Source organism: Anguilla anguilla, chromosome 10, assembly GCF_013347855.1.
Source record: "Anguilla anguilla isolate fAngAng1 chromosome 10, fAngAng1.pri, whole genome shotgun sequence".
Lineage (NCBI taxonomy): Eukaryota > Metazoa > Chordata > Actinopteri > Anguilliformes > Anguillidae > Anguilla > Anguilla anguilla.
The window spans coordinates 25,332,476-25,351,802 of NC_049210.1; the positions used below are offsets into that span (position 1 = coordinate 25,332,476).

The 19,327-nt window shown below is 40.4% G+C and overlaps 1 protein-coding gene across 1 annotated transcript in view; it reads left to right on the forward strand.

The window, feature by feature from the left end:
• snrnp200 (small nuclear ribonucleoprotein 200 (U5)) overlaps window positions 1–19,327 on the forward strand; it is a 202,507-nt gene that overhangs the window by 73,591 nt on the left and 109,589 nt on the right. The window contains exons 20-24 of the mRNA XM_035379748.1: window positions 1,785–1,916; window positions 13,292–13,480; window positions 13,787–13,984; window positions 14,308–14,460; window positions 15,434–15,514. Coding sequence (XP_035235639.1) covers window positions 1,785–1,916; window positions 13,292–13,480; window positions 13,787–13,984; window positions 14,308–14,460; window positions 15,434–15,514 — 753 coding nt within the window. The remainder of the gene's footprint in view (window positions 1–1,784; window positions 1,917–13,291; window positions 13,481–13,786; window positions 13,985–14,307; window positions 14,461–15,433; window positions 15,515–19,327) is intronic.

Here is a 19,327-nt window from a genome sequence, read left to right on the forward strand (position 1 = left end):
AAGCTAGGCGTTTAAGACAGTGGTTCTCAGAATCGGTCCTGGGGGCTCCTTGCATATATTGGCTTTTCTCCATTGGTTTTGATGATTTACAAGAAAAAAATAATAGCCTAATAATAATTAGAAATTCAATGTACATTATTTTTGTCTTCATGCACCAGGTGGAAAACTTGCTGTACAAAGTGCGTTGTCATATTTACACGCCTGCAGATCAGTTATTAAAATACTTGGTAGATTTGTTAATCACCGCTGACAGTGTTAATTTTTATTCGGTAGAAAGTGATTTGCGAATGATCGGTCAGCTAGCGTCACCCAGCAAGTGAACACCACAATAGGCGATGGAGTAGCTAGTAGTAGCAGGCTCATTAACTGACTGGCGAAAACCTACGACGATAACTTGCTCGGTTAACAGCAGATCTACCAGACAGTTATACGAAAACTAGCCTAGTCAAATCACCAGTAGCCTACACATCCCCGATTGATTGACCATCAGTGTAGTCAATGTTCTTCCCCTGTGGTTCATATTGCTAATGCGTGAGCTAACCACGGATAGCCTACCTAACTCACTGGCAAGCTGATATGCTAGCTAAGCATATTCGTTTTGCTGAGAAAGATAAATTGAAGATAACTGAACATAGCCTAATTGTATTTTTAATGTCATACATATAACGTGATTACATGACACAGTACAGTCACGGATGGAAATTAAACTCCGTAAACATCTGATAATATATTTTAAAACATAACGGCAGACAGTCAGCTAGCCTCGTTCAGGTTGATGGGCTTTTCCGCACCGGACTGTCAATCAAATTGTAAAAATCACAAGACCGCTTAACTCTATGGTTTTGGCTCCAAATCGAGAAAATGGCCGCGCCCACCATTGAGCTTCAAAACGTGTTTTAGAGACCCACGGAGAGTCAATGGGTGACGTCACAGTAGCTTTGTCCATATTTTTTACAGTCTCTGGCAGTAGCCTACCGTTCTAAGTGCAGGGAACAACGGCATAGTTCAACTTGGACCCTGTAGGTTAAACTGATTAACACTAACACAAACAAGAACTGCAACAACGCAGTCTATGCAAAAATTCAAGCAATAGTTAAGACGAGTTAAGACTAAGTCACCTACGAAACAACTACCTAGTTACAACTCTAAGCTTACAGTCAATTTAGAGATTAAATTGAGAATACGATTTACAGCATAAATTGCGTCTTGTTTATATTCAATATTAGAAATTGCAGCGAGAAACTGCAGCTGTAGACACAAGATAGTTTATGTTATGGTAGCAACGGAACAAAGCGGACTATACATGTATTGCCATCATTGTTTTACCATACCAACGTGTTTTTGGTTGCTCTAGGACTTATGGTTGCTGAGCCTCAGACACTTTTAGCGGAGAAAAATAATAGGATTATTATTATTATTATTCTTAACAGATACAATAGGGTTCCACCAGCTTCGCTGCTTGGACCCCTAATTACAGTTAATAGGAAGTAAATCTTTCTTGGAAGCGTAGTCTTGAGCCGTATGAATCCATCAAATGGTGCAGCTGTCTTTCTGACCTGAAAAATATTAGTTACAAACAAGACATTAATGCCAGATTGAAAATTGTCATTGCAGTTTTTCCACATTCGGTAGTGGAATCATGTTATTCCTTGTAAAAGATGCTTTTTATTCATTGTTACATGAATTTGGAAACAGAAGATTTTGCTTTATGAAAGCTAACATTTTTAACATTAAACACTGATTCTTTGTCCTTTCTGCCACCTTTTCCCCTTGTTTGTTTTTAGGTGTTGGTGTCCACAGCCACATTGGCCTGGGGTGTGAACCTTCCAGCGCACACAGTTATCATTAAGGGCACGCAAGTTTATAGTCCAGAGAAGGGTCGGTGGACAGAGCTAGGAGCTCTGGACATTTTACAGGTTGGTATGAGCAGCTAACTTTTTTGTTCTGTGTGTGTGTGTGTGTTTGCTCGTGCGTGTGCATGGGAGAGAAATGTCCCAATACTCAGATACTTGGAGGGTCAAATCCCATGTGTGTGAGAAAAAAATGTAAATGAAGGGGGTCGGGGGGAAAAAATCACAATCTAAAAATACTTTTTTTTTTCCCTGGGGTCCCTGTTACCAACACCCGGTTCTGTTGCAAAGTTACCAACACAAAAATGATTTGACAAAAATGACACTAGTACAGGATACAGTACAACGATTCCACCAAGGAGTTCGAGTGCTGCCATTGTCGTTTAGTTCATTCATTGAACAAGCCTCAGCCTAGTCTCTTTATGCGTAGAGACGTCCCTTTCAAGATTCAGTGGTTGATTTTGTAACTAAGGTTGGAATTACTTTATCGTACGGATGATATGAGTGTTTCATAACTTTTATTAAATAAATGAAAATAATTTTTAATATGTGTCTGAAGATCTGCAATCATTCTGTGTGACAAATACACAATAATAGAGGAATCAGGAAGGGGGCTAATACTTATTCATGGCACTGTATGTGTGTTATTTTTTTCCACTCTGCCTTTGCCATATTTGTGATAGGGTGGTATTTGTGCTGGTCATAGTCAACACCTGTTAGCGTTTACTAATAGTCCTGTGCAAATTTATATTGGGGGCTAGGCATTTTAATGGGGCCCTGGTAAACATAACATAACATAAAATAATGACGAGAACAGGCCATTCAGCCCAACGATGCTTGCCATTTTCCTAACTAAATTAGTGCTCTGATTACCTACAGACTAGATAGTATCTAACACTGTATCAGGCCTAGTCTTGAAAAGAGTTTCTGCCTCTACTACATGACCTGGCAGGCTATTCCACACATTGACTACTCTGTGTGGAAAAAATTCTTCCTAATGTCTATGGAATCCTACCTTGTTCTACTAACAGAACTCAACCTGAATCTCTTGTAGTTCACTTTGTTGATTCAATTTATGCATTTAAAAGCCTCAATTAAATCACCCCTGCGTGTCCTTTTACTAAGCTTGAAGAGGTTAAGCATCTTAAATCTTTCCTCATAGCTTTTATCTTTCATACCAGGAATCAATTTTGTTGCTCTTCTTTGAACTTCTTCAAGAGCCTGTATATCTTTCTGGTAGTACTGTCCCTAGAACTGCACACAATACTCTAAATGTGGTCTAACAAATGTATTGTATAAGATAAGTATAACTTCCTTGGATTTATACGTAATACTTTTGGCTATATATCCCACCATCCTGTTGGCCTTTTTTACTGCGACAACCATGCTGCCTATCCCTTTGGATGTTGCTATTTTCAAGAAATCCTCCCTTTTCCCTTGTCCTGTCGTCATTTCCCATTTAATAGCTGGGTAATTGAAGTCACCCATAATAATAGTCTCACAATCCTTACAAGCTTGTTTTATTTTTCCAAAGAGCTTTGAGTTCACACTACTGTCTGGTGGCCTGTAACACACCTACCGTAAGGTCCTTTTCATGTTCCCCTATGAGCTTTTTTCCAGATATCTTGACTAGGCACAAGCTGGTCAATATCTGGAATTTTCTGCACATTAAAATTTTCTTTTACATAGAGAGCCTACACCCCCACCTCTCTTACTGGATCTATCCTTCCTAATGAGTTTGTACCCTTCTATATTATATTCATCCCCATCCTCATCTCCAAGCCATGTCTTTGTAATCCCAACTATGTCATAACCCCCCTATGTACAGCAGCCTCAAGTTCCAAAAAAATATTTTTTATACTTCTAGCATGTAACCAAAGACATTTCAGATTATTACTTCTACACATCCCCTCCTGTTCCCTCACCCCCCGCCGTCCCAAGCCACCCTTACTACAACTTTGCTTTAACAAGACTTCATCAGTGTTTACACTATTAAAGGAAGCCCTGACAGCTTCCATCTTGCAGTCTGCACTTCCCTACCCTTTTCACTTTCTGACCTCCCTGCCCCCCAAGTCCCTAGTTTAAATAATCCTGTGCTACCTTAAGCATACGCTGGCCCAGTGCAGCAGTACCCCTCTGGTTCAGGTCCAACCCGTCGTGCTTGTACAGGTCACCCCCTGTTCCAGAAGAAGTCCCAGTGCCCCATAAACCTGTTCCCCTCTTTCCTACACCAGGTTTGCTGCCATGTTGTGCTCCTAATATTTTTTGCTAATTCCACAAATTTGTCCTGCAGAACCTCAAACCTCCCTTTACCTATGTCATTGGTTCATGGTATGGTATGTGGTCATGGTACGTGAACCATGACCACTGGATCCCTCCCCGCTCTGGCCAGGAGCTTGTCCGCACGCTCCAGGAGATCTCCTACCTGGGCACCAGGCGGGCAACATACCGTATGAGACTCCTTTTCATGCGAACACACTATGCTGTCTACCCCCCCTAATAATTGAATCCCCCACTATCACTAACTCCCTTTTCTGAGAGGGTGTAGCCACCTGGGTGCCCAGTGGCTCCTTAGTCCTTCCACTCTCAGGGTCAAGAGGCAGATCCAATTCCAGCAAGGGCTGGAATCGGTTGGACACCACAACCTCTGGAGATGAAACCCCTTTGTGGTGTGCACGCCCTTTTCTGTGGCTGCGCCCCACTGTCACCCATCTATTTCTCCCTGTCTGCTCTGGCTTCTCCCCCCTTCCCAGCTGTAGCGTGCACACCAAATCCTTACAGGACACACTACTCAGTTCCTGGAACTCTGATAATTGTGAACTGTGGAGTCCAGCAAGCTGGCCCTCAAGATCAAGAATCTTGCTCTCAAGGTGTTCAACCAGTTGGCAACGGTGGCAGACAAACTCGCCCTTTAGACAAACTCGCTTTTCAGTAGCACGATCATCTCTCTACCCTCAAACAGCTTTGGCCAAATTTTTACCCCCTAACTATCACCTCATCTCTCCCTATGTCTAGAGTAAGTTACTGCCGAAACAGAAGCACCAAGACCACACTTTAAAAAACGTGCAGGTGGCTCTGGACAACAAGCAGCTGAAACCGGAGAGGAAAAATAAATAAATAAGGCACTTTTATCTTACGTTAACTGCTGAATAAAGCCGCGTTTCCACCAAAATTACCCGTAACTTTTAGTCCCAGGAACTACTTTACCAGGAACTAAAAGGTTCCTTCAGCCCATGGTTGTCTGCGTTTCCACCGCAGTCTAAAGTCCCGCGAAGATTAGGCAAATTAGCCCACTGACGTATGAAAAAGCGACGTTGTCGTCGGTCCATCTGTCATAGGACTTCTTCTGTAACCCCATACTACCACCGAAGTAGCCTACATTATTTTCTAATAACCGGGACAGCCCGGAGGGGTTTATTCCACTTATATACAACGGGTTACCAACAATGAATATATATGGTTACTTTTGTATTTATTGATTTTTATCGATTTAATCACATGGAATTGAAATATTCTTCTGCAGCCGTTTGGGCATATTTTACCGTTGTCAAGCAAAACTTTCGTTGGTAGTTGAACTTGGACCGTTGTTATGCAACAAATAGGATATAACAGACCAATAGTCAGATTGTAACTGTTTTATATATCCTCTCAAACACGTTCATTATGTTTTTATGCGAACATTCCCTTTCATGTCTTGACATTCGAAGCGACAGAATGCATTCACATTGCCAATATAACTGGCAACAACAGCAGAGAACATGCACACGTTGCAAACAATTTGCCGTTTGATTACTTTCTCATCGTCAATTCTATATAGGCTAATCGCAAAATGACAAGAATAGAACGAAAATTTAAATTAGTAGTGGTACAGCCACCGTTTGCTTTCCTTCGAAGTTACTGCTAGCCGAGCAGCGAAGTGTGCCCTCCAGATGCGAACCATGCACCATAAATTAGTCCATAGTCTTCCTGGTCTTTGTGGAATTGAAGAATGGCAGAGTAAAATTACGGCAGTCTGAAAAAGCTAAAGGTACGATTACTAGAATTAACCTGTTATTTTACCCTGACAAAAAGTGCGGAAGGTGATTTCCAGTTTGCTTTTACTGTATCACCAATGTGAATTACGCAGAACTACTACCGCATACCTCACATAACTGTATCAAACGGTTTGAGTCAATTACAACGGGCTAACAAAGAAAATCCGGAAGAAAATATTCAGCAACCAAATTAATCCGTTTGAATGTTTTAGTACGTAATATGCTGTCCCAGCACGAATGCTTACCATTTTATAAAACGAATACTAAAGCAAGAAAAGAACAGAAGAGCACATGTTATAATTCCAAGACGTTGGCAGGCTATAACCAAAAGTAGGCTACTGCGCCGCATAACATACAAGTTTGATTTGAAGTTATGAAAATAAATTGGTTTGCGCCTGCATATTTTTAAACATGGCGCCTGAAAATAAACACAAAAAAATGCTGCGAGTACTCGACCAATCAGAAATGTTCAGCGCTGCAAGCTCCACCCAAAAGGTTCCTGTACTTTCGGAAAGTACTACCCCCCGAGCAGGAACTTTTTGGGAGGTAAAATAAAGCCCCCGGAACTAAATTTAGACCCTAGTTCCTGCGTTTCCTAGTTTTGAGTTCCTCAAAAGGTTCCTAATTCCGGGGTAAAGTTCCTGCGGTGGAAACGCGGCTTTAGTAACAAGAAAACAAACTACCTGTAGTGGAATCGCTCCAGTTATAATAAACTAACTTAGCTACCTTTATACTAAGTAGCAATGACTGAAGGAACACTTGTATTAGGCAATATTCTAATTATATCTCAGAACAAAATACAACCCAAAATTTAGCTGGAATAGATTTATAATAAACTACAGCTAATCCTAGTACGTAAAAATGCTGTGACAGACACCAAGCCCTCAAATTAACAGTGCGCAGGTGGCTCCGGACAACTAGCAGCAGAAACCAGAGAATAAATAAACAAAAATAAGGCACTTTTAACTATCTAACGTTAAGCGTTGAATAAACAACGCTGAAAAGAACTACCCGGAGTAGAATCCCTCTGGTTATAATCAGCTGACTTGGCTTTTTACTAAATAGCAATGACTGGAGGAACCCCTGTACTAGGAAATATTCTGTCTATCTCAGATTATAATAAACTACAGCTAATGTTAGCATGTAACAATACGGTCAAACTAACTACTATAATATTTTGCTACTGGGGAGTTAAAAAACCACATTAAAACCTGCGTTCAGCAAGAAGGAAAGCACAATACAATCCTGTAACAAACTTTTTCAAACACTCCTCACTCTTTCCATCACAAACAGGATGTGCGTGTCAGACACAAGCAATTGAGCAGCAAACCAGCAATGGACAGATGTAATTGCTTTTTCTGGACAAATAGCATTTTCTTAATTTTTAGAGAGGTTTTGGATTTGTTTTTGGACCAGCTGCACTTACATCTACATTACAAGTTACGTAATTCGTATGCATCGACACGCCCCCCCCCTCCCCCCATGGGAATACAATTTGTTGCACTCCGTATAGTTAGCATGAGTCTGGATTGTCAAGATTATTATTGATGATTTTAGAGGCCCTTGAAATGAAAAGGTTTGGAAACTGCTTTGCTAGATATCCGATTGTATTGGGGCTTTTGAGCATGAGATTGCTTCTGAATGCATAATGCCTGAGACTTCAAAGCTTGTTAACTTAATTGCTCTCATTATTAAGTTGCATGTTTGATGGTATGTTCAGTTCGCTGGCTCAGCCTCCCAAACTCACAAGTTAGCTGTGCTATTTATTTGTGCCCTTCCTGATTGCGTATGTTGAGCAGGGTAAACTATACTTCTTGGATCCAGCACTCCTTGACCACAAGTGCATAAAATCTGTGGGTGGATATGCAGAACTACTAAAGATCTATGACGCAAAAAGTAAGCAGTGTACCCAATCAAATCAATCAATCAAATATTATTTGTATAGCGTATTTTACAGCAGTTGTCACAATATGCTTTACAGACAACCCTGGCCTAAACCCCCACTGGAGCAAGCCTAAGGCAATAGTGGCAAGGAAAAACTCTCTCTGGCAGATGGGAAAAAACCTTGGAAGGAACCAGGGAAGGAAAAAATGGGAAGGAACCAGGCTCAAGGGGGAAACCCATCCTCCTCTGGTCGGCTCAGGGTGCCGACTGGTGACCAACATGTCAGTCAGTTTTATAGGGTTTATGATGTGGCTCAGATGATGGGTGGGGCCGGGTGTCTCCAAATCTATCCAAAATGTCTATATTATGAATTGCCGCAAATGACAACATAATTATGTATTTCACTACAGATCAACTATTTTGACTATAGAAACTCACTATTGCATCATTTTCAAGTGGGAATTTCAAGCTGTCCATTAGTACAATAGTCTAAAATTTCTAGGGGTTCAGAAACATGTCCAGAATCTCTCCAGAAATGGATAAGATTTTGTCCATTATAAAGCATATACACTCACTAGCCGCCACTTTAGTGCAACTGCAAACTGCACCTGTTAACACACATATCTAATCAGCCAATCACGTGGCAGCAACTCAATGCATTTAGGCATGTAGACATGGTCAAGACAATCTACTGAAGTTCAAACCATGCATCAGAATGGGGAAGAAAGGTGATTTAAGTGACTTTGAACGTGGCATGGTTGTTGGTGCCGGACGAGCTGGTTTGAGTATTTCAGAATCTGCTGATCTACTTGGATTTTCACACACAACCATCTCTAGGGTTTACAGAGAATGGTCCGAAAAAGAGAAAATATCCAGTGAGCGGCAGTTCGATGGGCAAAAATGCCTTGTTGATGGCAGAGGTCAGAGGAGAATGGCCAGACTGGTACGAGCTGATAGAAAGGCAACAGTAACTCAAATAACCACTCGTTACAACCGAGGTATGCAGAAGAGCATCTCTGAACGCACAACATGTCGAACCTTGAAGCAGATGGGCTACAGCAGCAGAAGACCACACCGGGTGCCACTCCTGTCACCTAATGAAGTGGCCGGTGAGTGTATATGAGCCCCTTATGAAGGTTTAAGGTGAAATATTGATATCAGATTAAAAAATGATGCAGTGCAGTACAGTACCTTCATGCTGAGAAACATTGCCAAACTCAGGCCTATTGTCTCCACAGCTGAGTTGGAGATGATTATACATGCATTTATTTCCTCACGTCTGGATTACTGCAATTCCCTTTTCACTTGTCTTAGCAAGACATCCCTTCACCGCTTACAACTGGTCCAAAATGCTGCTGCTAAGCTCCTGACCAGGTCCCCCAAAAGGTCTCACGTAACGCCAATCCTGATATCTTCACACTGGCTTCCCATCGAAAACAGAATCCATTTCAAGATTCTTGTAATCGTTTTCAGAGCCTTGCATGGTCAGGCACCTGTCTACATTAAAGAGCTACTGCAGCCATATAAGCCTAGTAGGAATCTGTGGTCCTCTGATCAGGGTTTGTTGGTTGTTCCTTGCTCCAGGCTCAAAACAAAAGGAGGTTATAGCTCCGAAACTCTGGAACTCTCTCCCATTGGACTTAAGAATTGTGGACACAGTGGGCTCCTTTAAAAAGCAGCTTAAGACCTATTTTTTTTAGACTTGCTTTTGTTTAATTTGTTTAAAAAAAAAAAAAATTTTAAATCTTTTTGTTGCCTTGTGAATTTTACTCTGTTTTCTCTTACTTGCCTTTTGTTATTGATTTTATTGTAAAGCACTTTGTGACGTCTGCTCTTGAAAGGTGCTATATAAATAAACTTATTATTATAATGTGTAATGAACTCTCATATGTATTTCTGTACTCTACAGAACGTAATGTTTTCTTGTATGGGGATGGGACGACATGAAAACAATTTTCAACTGTCCACAACGTTTTGGCAATGTTTTAAATTTCACATCCTATCTGGTGCATGAAGCACAAACTACTAAGCTCCTAACGAACGCTTACATTAGTGTGAAATATCCTCATTATAAAATACAATTAACCTATTTAAAGACACTCAATTTCAAAAATAACGTATTTAACCGAAATATTTTGAGCAGTAATATTTACATAGCGATGATGAAATGTTATCTGTGTTCAGTAGAGACAGAGGCAGTAAATCAATCCTGTTGTTCTCTCCTCTTCTGTCTTACTCCAGAAAATGATATCAGCTAGGTCTATCAGCAAACATATGGCTTAGCTATGCTCAGAAGTCCTCAATAGTAATATTTTCCATAAAATTACAAAAAATTGCTGATAACGTTTCATGAATGCATAAGTGAAGGCACTACAAATCACCTATGTCGGCCAGATGGTGGCGCTATAACAAAGGGTCATGTTTAAAAGGTCATAACTCCCACACCGTAAGTCAGATCAACACAAAACTTCATCGACCGATGCATCTGAATGTGCTCTACAACTTTGCCATATGTCCGCCATATTGTTTGCCCGCCATTTGGACTTTTTTATTAGTTGGGGTGCGGAAGAGCTGGAGCTCCAAATCTAAGTGTTACGACATCTAGTAAACTTCTTTACGGCAAGCAACATCCATAGCGACGCAAGTAATCCGACACCGTAGGGTCTAGTTTTTATCAGTGAGGGGAGGGTCTGAACGTCGGGGAAGCAATGGAGACAGTGCTAGCCAGAGTGCATGCTAGGCTACTAAAAGTTTGTTAGTAAAAGCTTTTTGAGAGGATGAATCATTACTTTTCTTTGGCATGGATCAATTTGAAGACAATATCGGGTGAGTTCATTTAGTCTTTGAATCCGTCATTATGCTGAGAGAAATCGTATTCTCAATTTAATCTCTAAATTGACTGTAAGCTTAGGGTGGTAACTAGGTTGCTGTTTCGTAGGTGACTTAATGCACTCGTCTTAACTATTGCTTGAATTTTTGCATAGACTGCGTTGTTACTGTTCTTGTTTGTGTTAGTGTTAATCAGTTTAAACTACAGGGTCCAAGTTGAACTATGCAGTTGTTCCCTGCACTTGGAACGGTACTTCTCTCTAGGGTTTTTGACACTTGTTCCTTGTTATGGTTATACACTTTGTTGTACGTCGCTCTGGATAAGAGCGTCTGCCAAATGCCTGTAATGTAATATTCCGTAGCAACAAGATAAACCCGACATTAGCCCTAAAATATGCCAATACAGCAGTGAAAACGCTGCTCCCTGAATAATGAAATAAACGAGACAAATCTTTTTTTTTTTTAATTATACCATGTCATTCTACAGTCAATATCTGGGACTAAACATTGAGTAAATATACAATCTTTCCACTGGTTTTACGCGTAGAGATGTCCCTTTTGAGACTGAGTGGTCATATTGTGTTGGACAATCCATTTGTGAAATATACGTGCATTTGTGATACCTGGGTAGGCTACCTTCAAAAATAGTGCGTAATACCACACCTGTTGCTTACGGCGTTGTCACCCTTTTTAGTACAATTTGGCTTGATTGACAATTCATTTATTCAGTAGGTGAGAGTATAAGCTTTCTAACGATGTATAACATGTCTGATTTTGCTTTTGGAATAGCGTTTTATGGGTCAGCATAACCGAAAATTTTCTTATCTGCCAATGTCTAATTAAATAATACGGTAGGCTACTCTGCGTGCAGCACGCAGGTCGCGAGTTGATATTTCGTCTTGTTTTGTTTTTTCTCAATGTCGTATTTGTTATTTGAAATGTGTATTTGTATGTTATTATTCTCCATGTCTCTAAGGCGCTCTGAAATGTGCATTCTCTGCTAAACTGAGCAATGGATTGGAATATGTGTCTGACGTAGTGTTGCACGGTATACCGAAACTTCAACACTTTTTCGGTAATTTAAAAAAAAAAAAAGAAACGGTTCTTTATTAGAATTTTCCGACGTTCGGTAGTTTTGTGTCAAATCTAAAAGCCAGGGAAATGTGTTTTAAAAGTAATTTGTCAATCTTCAATAGATGGCAGTAGCAACTAAGGTTGCCAAGTGAGTTGACGTGCGCTTGCACATTCAATTCGTTGATACAGCGCAAGCTTCGACTCAGTTGACTTCAGTAGCAATAGGTGTTCTAATTTGTGAATATTTTATTGTAGGAAGATGCTGTATTGTTATTAAAATATGCTGTTTTTCGATTTATTTAAATGTGAAAGACCTGTTTAAAGATTATTTAGTTTACACTTGCTACATTTTTAAAATATATTTCATATATTTTTCTATTTAGTGTTGTAACACTATGGGCTTATGCTTATTAATATGTTGAACAGGCTTCAACTTAAAGGTTGTTAATAAACCAGGTTTTTAATAAACCATGAATTCGAAAATGAGGTAAACCCTTGTGGACATTACGTTTCTGATCTATTAAGGTAATTTCAGTATCGTTGGGTACCGAGTATTGAATCGGAATCACTTCAGTATTGAGTATCGTGATACTAAACCTGGTATCGGTATCAAAGTCAAAATGTTGGTGGTATGACAACACTAGTGTGACGCCTTTTTTAGTTGCGGCATGGAAGCGCTGCAGCTGTACATACACGCTGGGCCATCTAAGTGTTACGACATAGTAAAGGCCTTTACGGGAAGCGGCCAGGACACATCCATGGCGACGCAACTAAGTCATCCGACAGCGTCTCTTAGCACAAAATTGGCCATAAGTCATCAATATTTTATACAATCATCATGATATTCAGTAGATATGTTGGGTGTAGGTATATGATCATGAGGACAAAACCATTTTAAAATAGCTCCATAGGGGGCGCGATAGTGCCAATTCTTGGACCCCTCCCAACGCTGCTTGCGGCTTTAATTAAAAAAGAATTTGTCTTGTTTATTTTGTTATTCAATGAGCAGCGTTTTCACTGATGTATTGGCATATTTTAGGGCTATTGTCGGGTTTATCTTGTTGCTATGACAATGCTATTTTTGAGTGGTGAAAGAGTATTTCTATGAATGCCCAGATAGACAATATTGTCCATTATGTCATGTGTGGGGGGTGGTTGCAGATGAGACTGCAGGGAGGGGGTTCTTGTTAAATGACCAGCGCATCAATGGTGTCGCTGCGAAACTTCGGTATAGTTATCATGTATCGTCTACTAATGACACGAATACAGAGTTTCTGTTTTCAACTCATACTTTGGTTGCAGGAGCAATGAATGTCTGAGTTAAGCAATCCAGGCATGTCAGTCACTAGGGGGATTGAGCTAAGTGGTTAAATCAACTGTTATCAGCCCTCCTGGGTGCCCTGTGGCTCATCAGTCGTCCCACTCTGAGCCTTCCATCAGATCCTATTACTGCAAGGTCTAGGCTGATTGGACAGTCTTATTTGTTGCAGCACTGTATGATTTGTACTCTGAATCTACATGCCATTGTCACCCTTTGCTTTCCCTGTAGACCCCCCTGTCCGATTTCATGATTATTGACAATTGTTGCTTCCACCCCCCCCCCCCCCCCCCCCCCCATAGATGCTTGGGAGAGCAGGGCGCCCTCAATATGACACCAAGGGTGAAGGCATTTTGATTACATCTCACGGGGAGCTCCAGTACTACCTGTCCTTGCTAAATCAGCAGCTTCCTATTGAAAGCCAGATGGTTGGGAAGCTGCCCGACATGCTCAATGCCGAGATTGTGCTTGGTAATGTGCAGAATGTCCAGGTAGGTGTCCCTTCTTCAGTGAAGCAGAATTGTACTGTTTGTGTTTTTATGAATGCATTAATTTTGTAGAACTACCAAAGCAGAAATTTTCACATAGCTGCAGTTCACACTGGGCATATGTTTTTTTTTTCTTTAGAAATAAACACAGATTATTGTTGAACACCAAATAAGGGTAAATTGTATTCAATTTAAAGTGGTATGTCTCATTTTTCCTTCATCCTTTGCCCACCCTGTCTTCCTGAACTCCACCCATTCTGCTTTCTTTGTTTATGCTTTCTCCCCTCTTGCCACTCTTTTCTTTTTCAGGATGCAGTGAACTGGCTCGGTTACAGTTACCTATATGTGCGCATGCTTCGTAACCCCACCCTGTACAGTGTTTCCCTTGATGACCGCAGTTCCGACCCTTTGCTGGAGAGACGCAGGCTGGACCTAGTACACACAGCTGCCAGTATACTGGACAAGAATAGCCTCATTAAGTACGACAAAAGAACTGGCAGCTTCCAGGTAGTAGTGACACAACTACAATGCCATAGCCTCCCCTTAAGATTCCCTCAGTGACATCTGTCACGATACATTGCTAAAACAGTAACTTTTTCAAAAATAAACTGATTACAGTTTAATTGCATTTTTGGCTGGACCGCAACAGCGGGGCCAGCCCTATAAACGCGAATGTCTGTGACTGAGTGAGTGATGAAGTTACACCATTGGTTGGCCGGATCACGTGTGTTCGGTCCAGCCATATACTAGGTTTTAACCTGGTCTTGTTTAAATATTATGTTTCTGCATCTGTCTGCTTTGTGTTCCATGTCAATATTCCCCCCCTGAAGGTGACAGACCTTGGAAGGATTGCCAGTCACTTCTACATCACACATGACTCTGTTCAGACCTACAACCAGCTGCTGAAGCCCACACTTAGTGAAATCGAGCTGTTCCGCGTCTTCTCCCTCTCTTCAGAATTCAGGAATATCACTGTTCGTGAGGTATATAATGTGTCTACAACATTCTGCTTAAAGGCATACCGTTGCAGGAGTTTTAGCTTTGCTGTGGTCATGTGTTTACAATCAAAGAAGTTCCCACCTTCATCCTCAACCCCACCCACTCGCCTGTTTTTGTATTTTACATTTGTTTTTATTTTTGTATCTTTTTTCAATAGCTGTCACCATCGAGGAAGTATTTCCAAGGTTGACTATGGATTCTGAACGAGCCCTGTCAGCTTGTCATTTCTCTTCGCTGTGCTTGTGCTGCTTAACCTCCACCATTACAGTGGCTAGCTAGCAACAAACACTCCACTGAAATCGTAGCCCACCCCACGGGCTTGTAGCCACTCTTAGCCCTCCCCACACAGAGAAGATCGTCATGCCCAGACAGATACTGAACACCTTTTTTTAAAGAAATACAGGTAGAGGACCACAAATTTGGCAAATAAGTGCCAAGACAGATTGCCAGTGCATCATAAATGTAACGGAGCGTCCTTATTTAATAATATTTTCGAGGTAAAAATCATGCATAGTATGCCTTTAAGTTACTCGTCAATGGGTCACATTCACCACCAAAATAAAATGGTCTGAACTGTAGAGGTATCAACATTTGGTCACTGATCATCAATACATATGAAGAATTCATCTCCTGAAGACCTTTGTCAGTTATAATGTATATTACATTTGAAAAAATAACTTTGTGGCTGCTTGCGTTCTTTAGAATGTGCATGCTTGTTTGGTCTCTCGGAAACTGATGGGAAAATATTAATTTGTGTCACAGAAAGGACATAAAGACTCTGTGACCCACAGGATGCATTACAGATTTGGTTTTAATGTAAGACCTTGTGCAAAAATAATAATATTCTCATGAATATCCTCAAAAAACATGTAGTTTCTTAAATGGAGAAATGTGCATGTAATTCAGACAAATACAGATTCAATATGCATCAGATTGCCCCTACTATTAATTTTCCAGGAAGAGAAGCTGGAGCTGCAGAAGTTGCTGGAGAGAGTTCCAATACCTGTGAAGGAAAGCATTGAGGAACCTAGTGCCAAGGTATTCTTAATGTTAGGAGCACCAGCAAAAACTTAAGAGTGCAAGGGTTCAAATCAGGACTTTGATTAGGCCACTCTAAACCCTTAAGTTTGTTTCTTTTCCCCCATTCAAATGTGGACTTGCTTTTGTGTTTTGGATCATTATCGTCCTGTGGTGGTAGTGTTAATTTCCTGTCTTTCCTGCATACCTGTGCGAATAGTCAAGACTCTGACTTGTATCATGAGGATCAGGTGGTTTGACACACGTATATGTACGGGTATAGTAGCACTTGATCTGGTTGGACATGACTTACAAACCACCTCCCATTAAAAATTAGGATGAGCAATCAGAGATGGCTGGATTTTGCCATTCTGCCCAACAACTAAGAAGCAGCATTGTAAACCCTTCTGTGAGGCTAGATTTACAGTATGTAAATCATGCCAAGCGTGTAATGCGGGAATGCAGGGAGAGAGCCGCGTATCTAAACTGGCGACAATCAAGTTCCTCATTCCTAGATGAGGATTTTAATCTATTCCATGCAGAGGCGTCTCACAGTAAAATACCAGTATTCTTCACAGTGTGGGCTTCTTTCAAAATTTGTAATGTGATGGGGAGATAATTGTCACTTACCCTTCTGTTGAGATGGATGTCCAGCCGTCAGTCGTGATTGCCACACGACCTGCTTGTGGAAACGACTGCATTACATCCTCTTTAGTTTTTTGCATACAGCATGATAATTTAGTTGTTGAAGTACTGTGACTAGGGATGTTGTATTTGGGCTACAATATTTGGATCATTTTGCGGAAGTGGGAGTTTTCAGCAGCACTATAAGATTGCATATCCTTGCTGATGATAATATAGTGTGGGAAAGAACAGAAAGTTCTACTAGGACCGACTAATAGTGTTTTTAGTTTGATGTAGGATGCTCCTCAAGGGTGTAACTTTAGTTTGGATATTGGGGGGTTTGAAATGCATAGGCTCCGAGAAGTGCATCCTTCTGGGAGGTGGGGGAGGGGGGTCTGGAGGCAAGAAATATTGTGAAATGGTCATTTCTGGTGAATTCTATGAGGAAAAGTGGCTACTACAGATTACTGATCAAATGTTTTTTTAAATGTTAATTTAATAGATCTCATGCACAGCAGTGGGAAACAATTGAAATTAAAGCCGCAAGCGGCGTTGAGAGGGGTCCAAGCATTGCCACCATCGCGCCCCCTATGGAGCAAATTTAAAATGGCTTTTTCCTCATGATCATATGCCTTCACCCAACATATCTACTGAGTATCATGATGATTGTATAAAATATTGATGACTTATGGCCAATTTTGTGCTAAGAGATGCTGTCGGATGACTTAGTTGCGTCGCCATGGATGTGTCCTGGCCGCTTCCTGTAAAGGCCTTAGATGGGATGTCACTTAGATGGGATGTCATAACACATATATGGCTCGGCGTGTATGTACAGCTGCAGCGCTTCCATGCCGTAACTAAAAAGGCGTCACACTAGTGTTGTCACGATACCAAAGTTTTGACGTTCATACCGATACCAGGTTTAGTATCACGATACTCGATACTGAAACAATATTGATTCAAAACTCGGTACCTAACAATACTGAAAATGCCTTCATAGATCAGAAACCTAATGTCCAAAAGGGTTGACCTCATTTTCGAATTCAGTTTATTAAAAACCCGGTTTATTAACAACCTTTAAGTTGAAGCCTGTTCAACATAATAAGCATAGGCCTATAGTGTTACAACACTAAACAATAGAAAAGTATATTTCAAAAATTAAACCATTGTAAACAAAATCATCTTTAAACAGGTCTTTCACTTTTAAATAGATCTAAAAACAGCGTATTTTAATAACAATACAGCATCTTCCTATAATAAAATATTTCCAAATTAGAACACCTATTGCTACTGAAGTGAACTGAGTCGAAGCTTGCACTGTATCAACGAGTGAGTGCACAAGGGCAAGTCACCTCACTTGACAACCTTAGTTGCTACTGCCATCTAGCGAAGATTCTGACAAATTACACCTTTCATCCTCTCAATCAGTAATGTGGAAGACACATTTCCCTGGCTTTTATATTTGACACAAAACTACCGAACGTCGGAATATTCTAATAGCGAACCGTTTCTTTTTTATTTATTTTTTTAAGTACCGAAAAAGTGCTGAAGTTTTGGTATACTGTGCAACACTACGTCACACACATATTCCAATCCATTGCTCAGCTTAGCAGAGAATGCACACTTCAGAGTGCCTCAGAGACAAATAGAATAATAGCACATAAATACACATTTCAAATAATAAATACGACATTGAGAAAAAACGAAACAAAAAACGAAATATCAACTCGTCATCTCTGCGAGCTGCACGCAGAGCAGCCTACCGTTTTATTTATTTAGACTTTGGCAGATGAGAATATTTTCGGTTACGCTGACCTATAAAACGCTATTCCAAAAGCAAAATCAGACATGTTATACATCGTTAGAAAGCTTATACTCTCACCTACTGAATAAATGAATTGTCAATCAAGCCAAATTGCACTAAAAAGGGCAACAACGCCGTAAGCAACAGGTGTGGTATTACGCACAGCTATTTTTGAAGATAGCCGACCCAGGCATCACACATGCGCGTATATTTCACAAACGGATTGTCCATTACATTTATTACATTACATTTATTTGGCAGACGCTTTTATCCAAAGCGACGTACAAAAAGTCCAAGACAATATATGACCACTCATTCGCAAAAGGGACATCTACACGTAAAACCAATGGTAAGATTGTATATTTATTCAATGTTTAGTCCCAGATATTGACTGTAGAATGGTATAATTTAAAAAAAAAGATTTGTCTCGTTTATTTCATTATTCATTGAGCAGCGTTTTCACTGCTGTATTGGCATATTTTAGGGCTAATGTCGGGTTTATCTTGTTGCTACGGAATATTACATTACATTACAGGCACTTATCCAGAGCGACGTAAAACAAAGTGTATAATCATAATCAGGAACAAGTGTGTCTAAAACCCTAGAGAGAAGTACCGTTCCAAGTGCAGGGAACAACCACATAGTTCAACGTCGACCCTGTAGGTTAAACTGATTAACACTAACACAAACAAGAACAGCAACAATGCAGTCTATGCAAAAATACAAGCAATAGTTAAGACGAGTGCATTAACTAAGTCACCTACGAAACAGCTAACTAGTTACAACCCTAAGCTTACAGTCAATTTAGAGATTAAATTGAGAATACGATTTCTCTCAGCATAATGACGGATTCAAAGATAAAACGAACTCACCCGATACTGTCTTCAAATGGATCCATGCCAAAGAAAAGTAATGATTCATCCTGTCAAAAAGCTTTTACTAAAACTTTTAGTAGCAAAAAACGAAAGATCAACTCGCCATCCATGCTACCTGCTTCCTACGCTCAGAGTACCGTATTATTTATTTAGACATTGGCAGAGTACAGCATAAATTGCGTCTTTTGTTTATATTCAATATTAGTAATTGCAGCGAGAAACTGCAGCTGTGGACACGATAGTGTGTTATGTTATGGAACGAACATACGGAACGAAGCGGACTACATATGTAGTACCGTCATTGTTTTATTATACCAGCGTGTTTTTGCACGTTTGCTCAGAAACTCAAATACTATCAATAAAATACCCTCACTGATAAAAACTAGACCCTACGATGTCGGATTACTTGCGTCACCATCTGGCCAACATAGGTGATTTGTAGTGCCTGAGTAGTGGGAGGCCATAGGAACCCACCCACCAAATTTGGTTGGTGTACAACTTATGGTTGCTGAGCCTCAGACATTTTAGCGG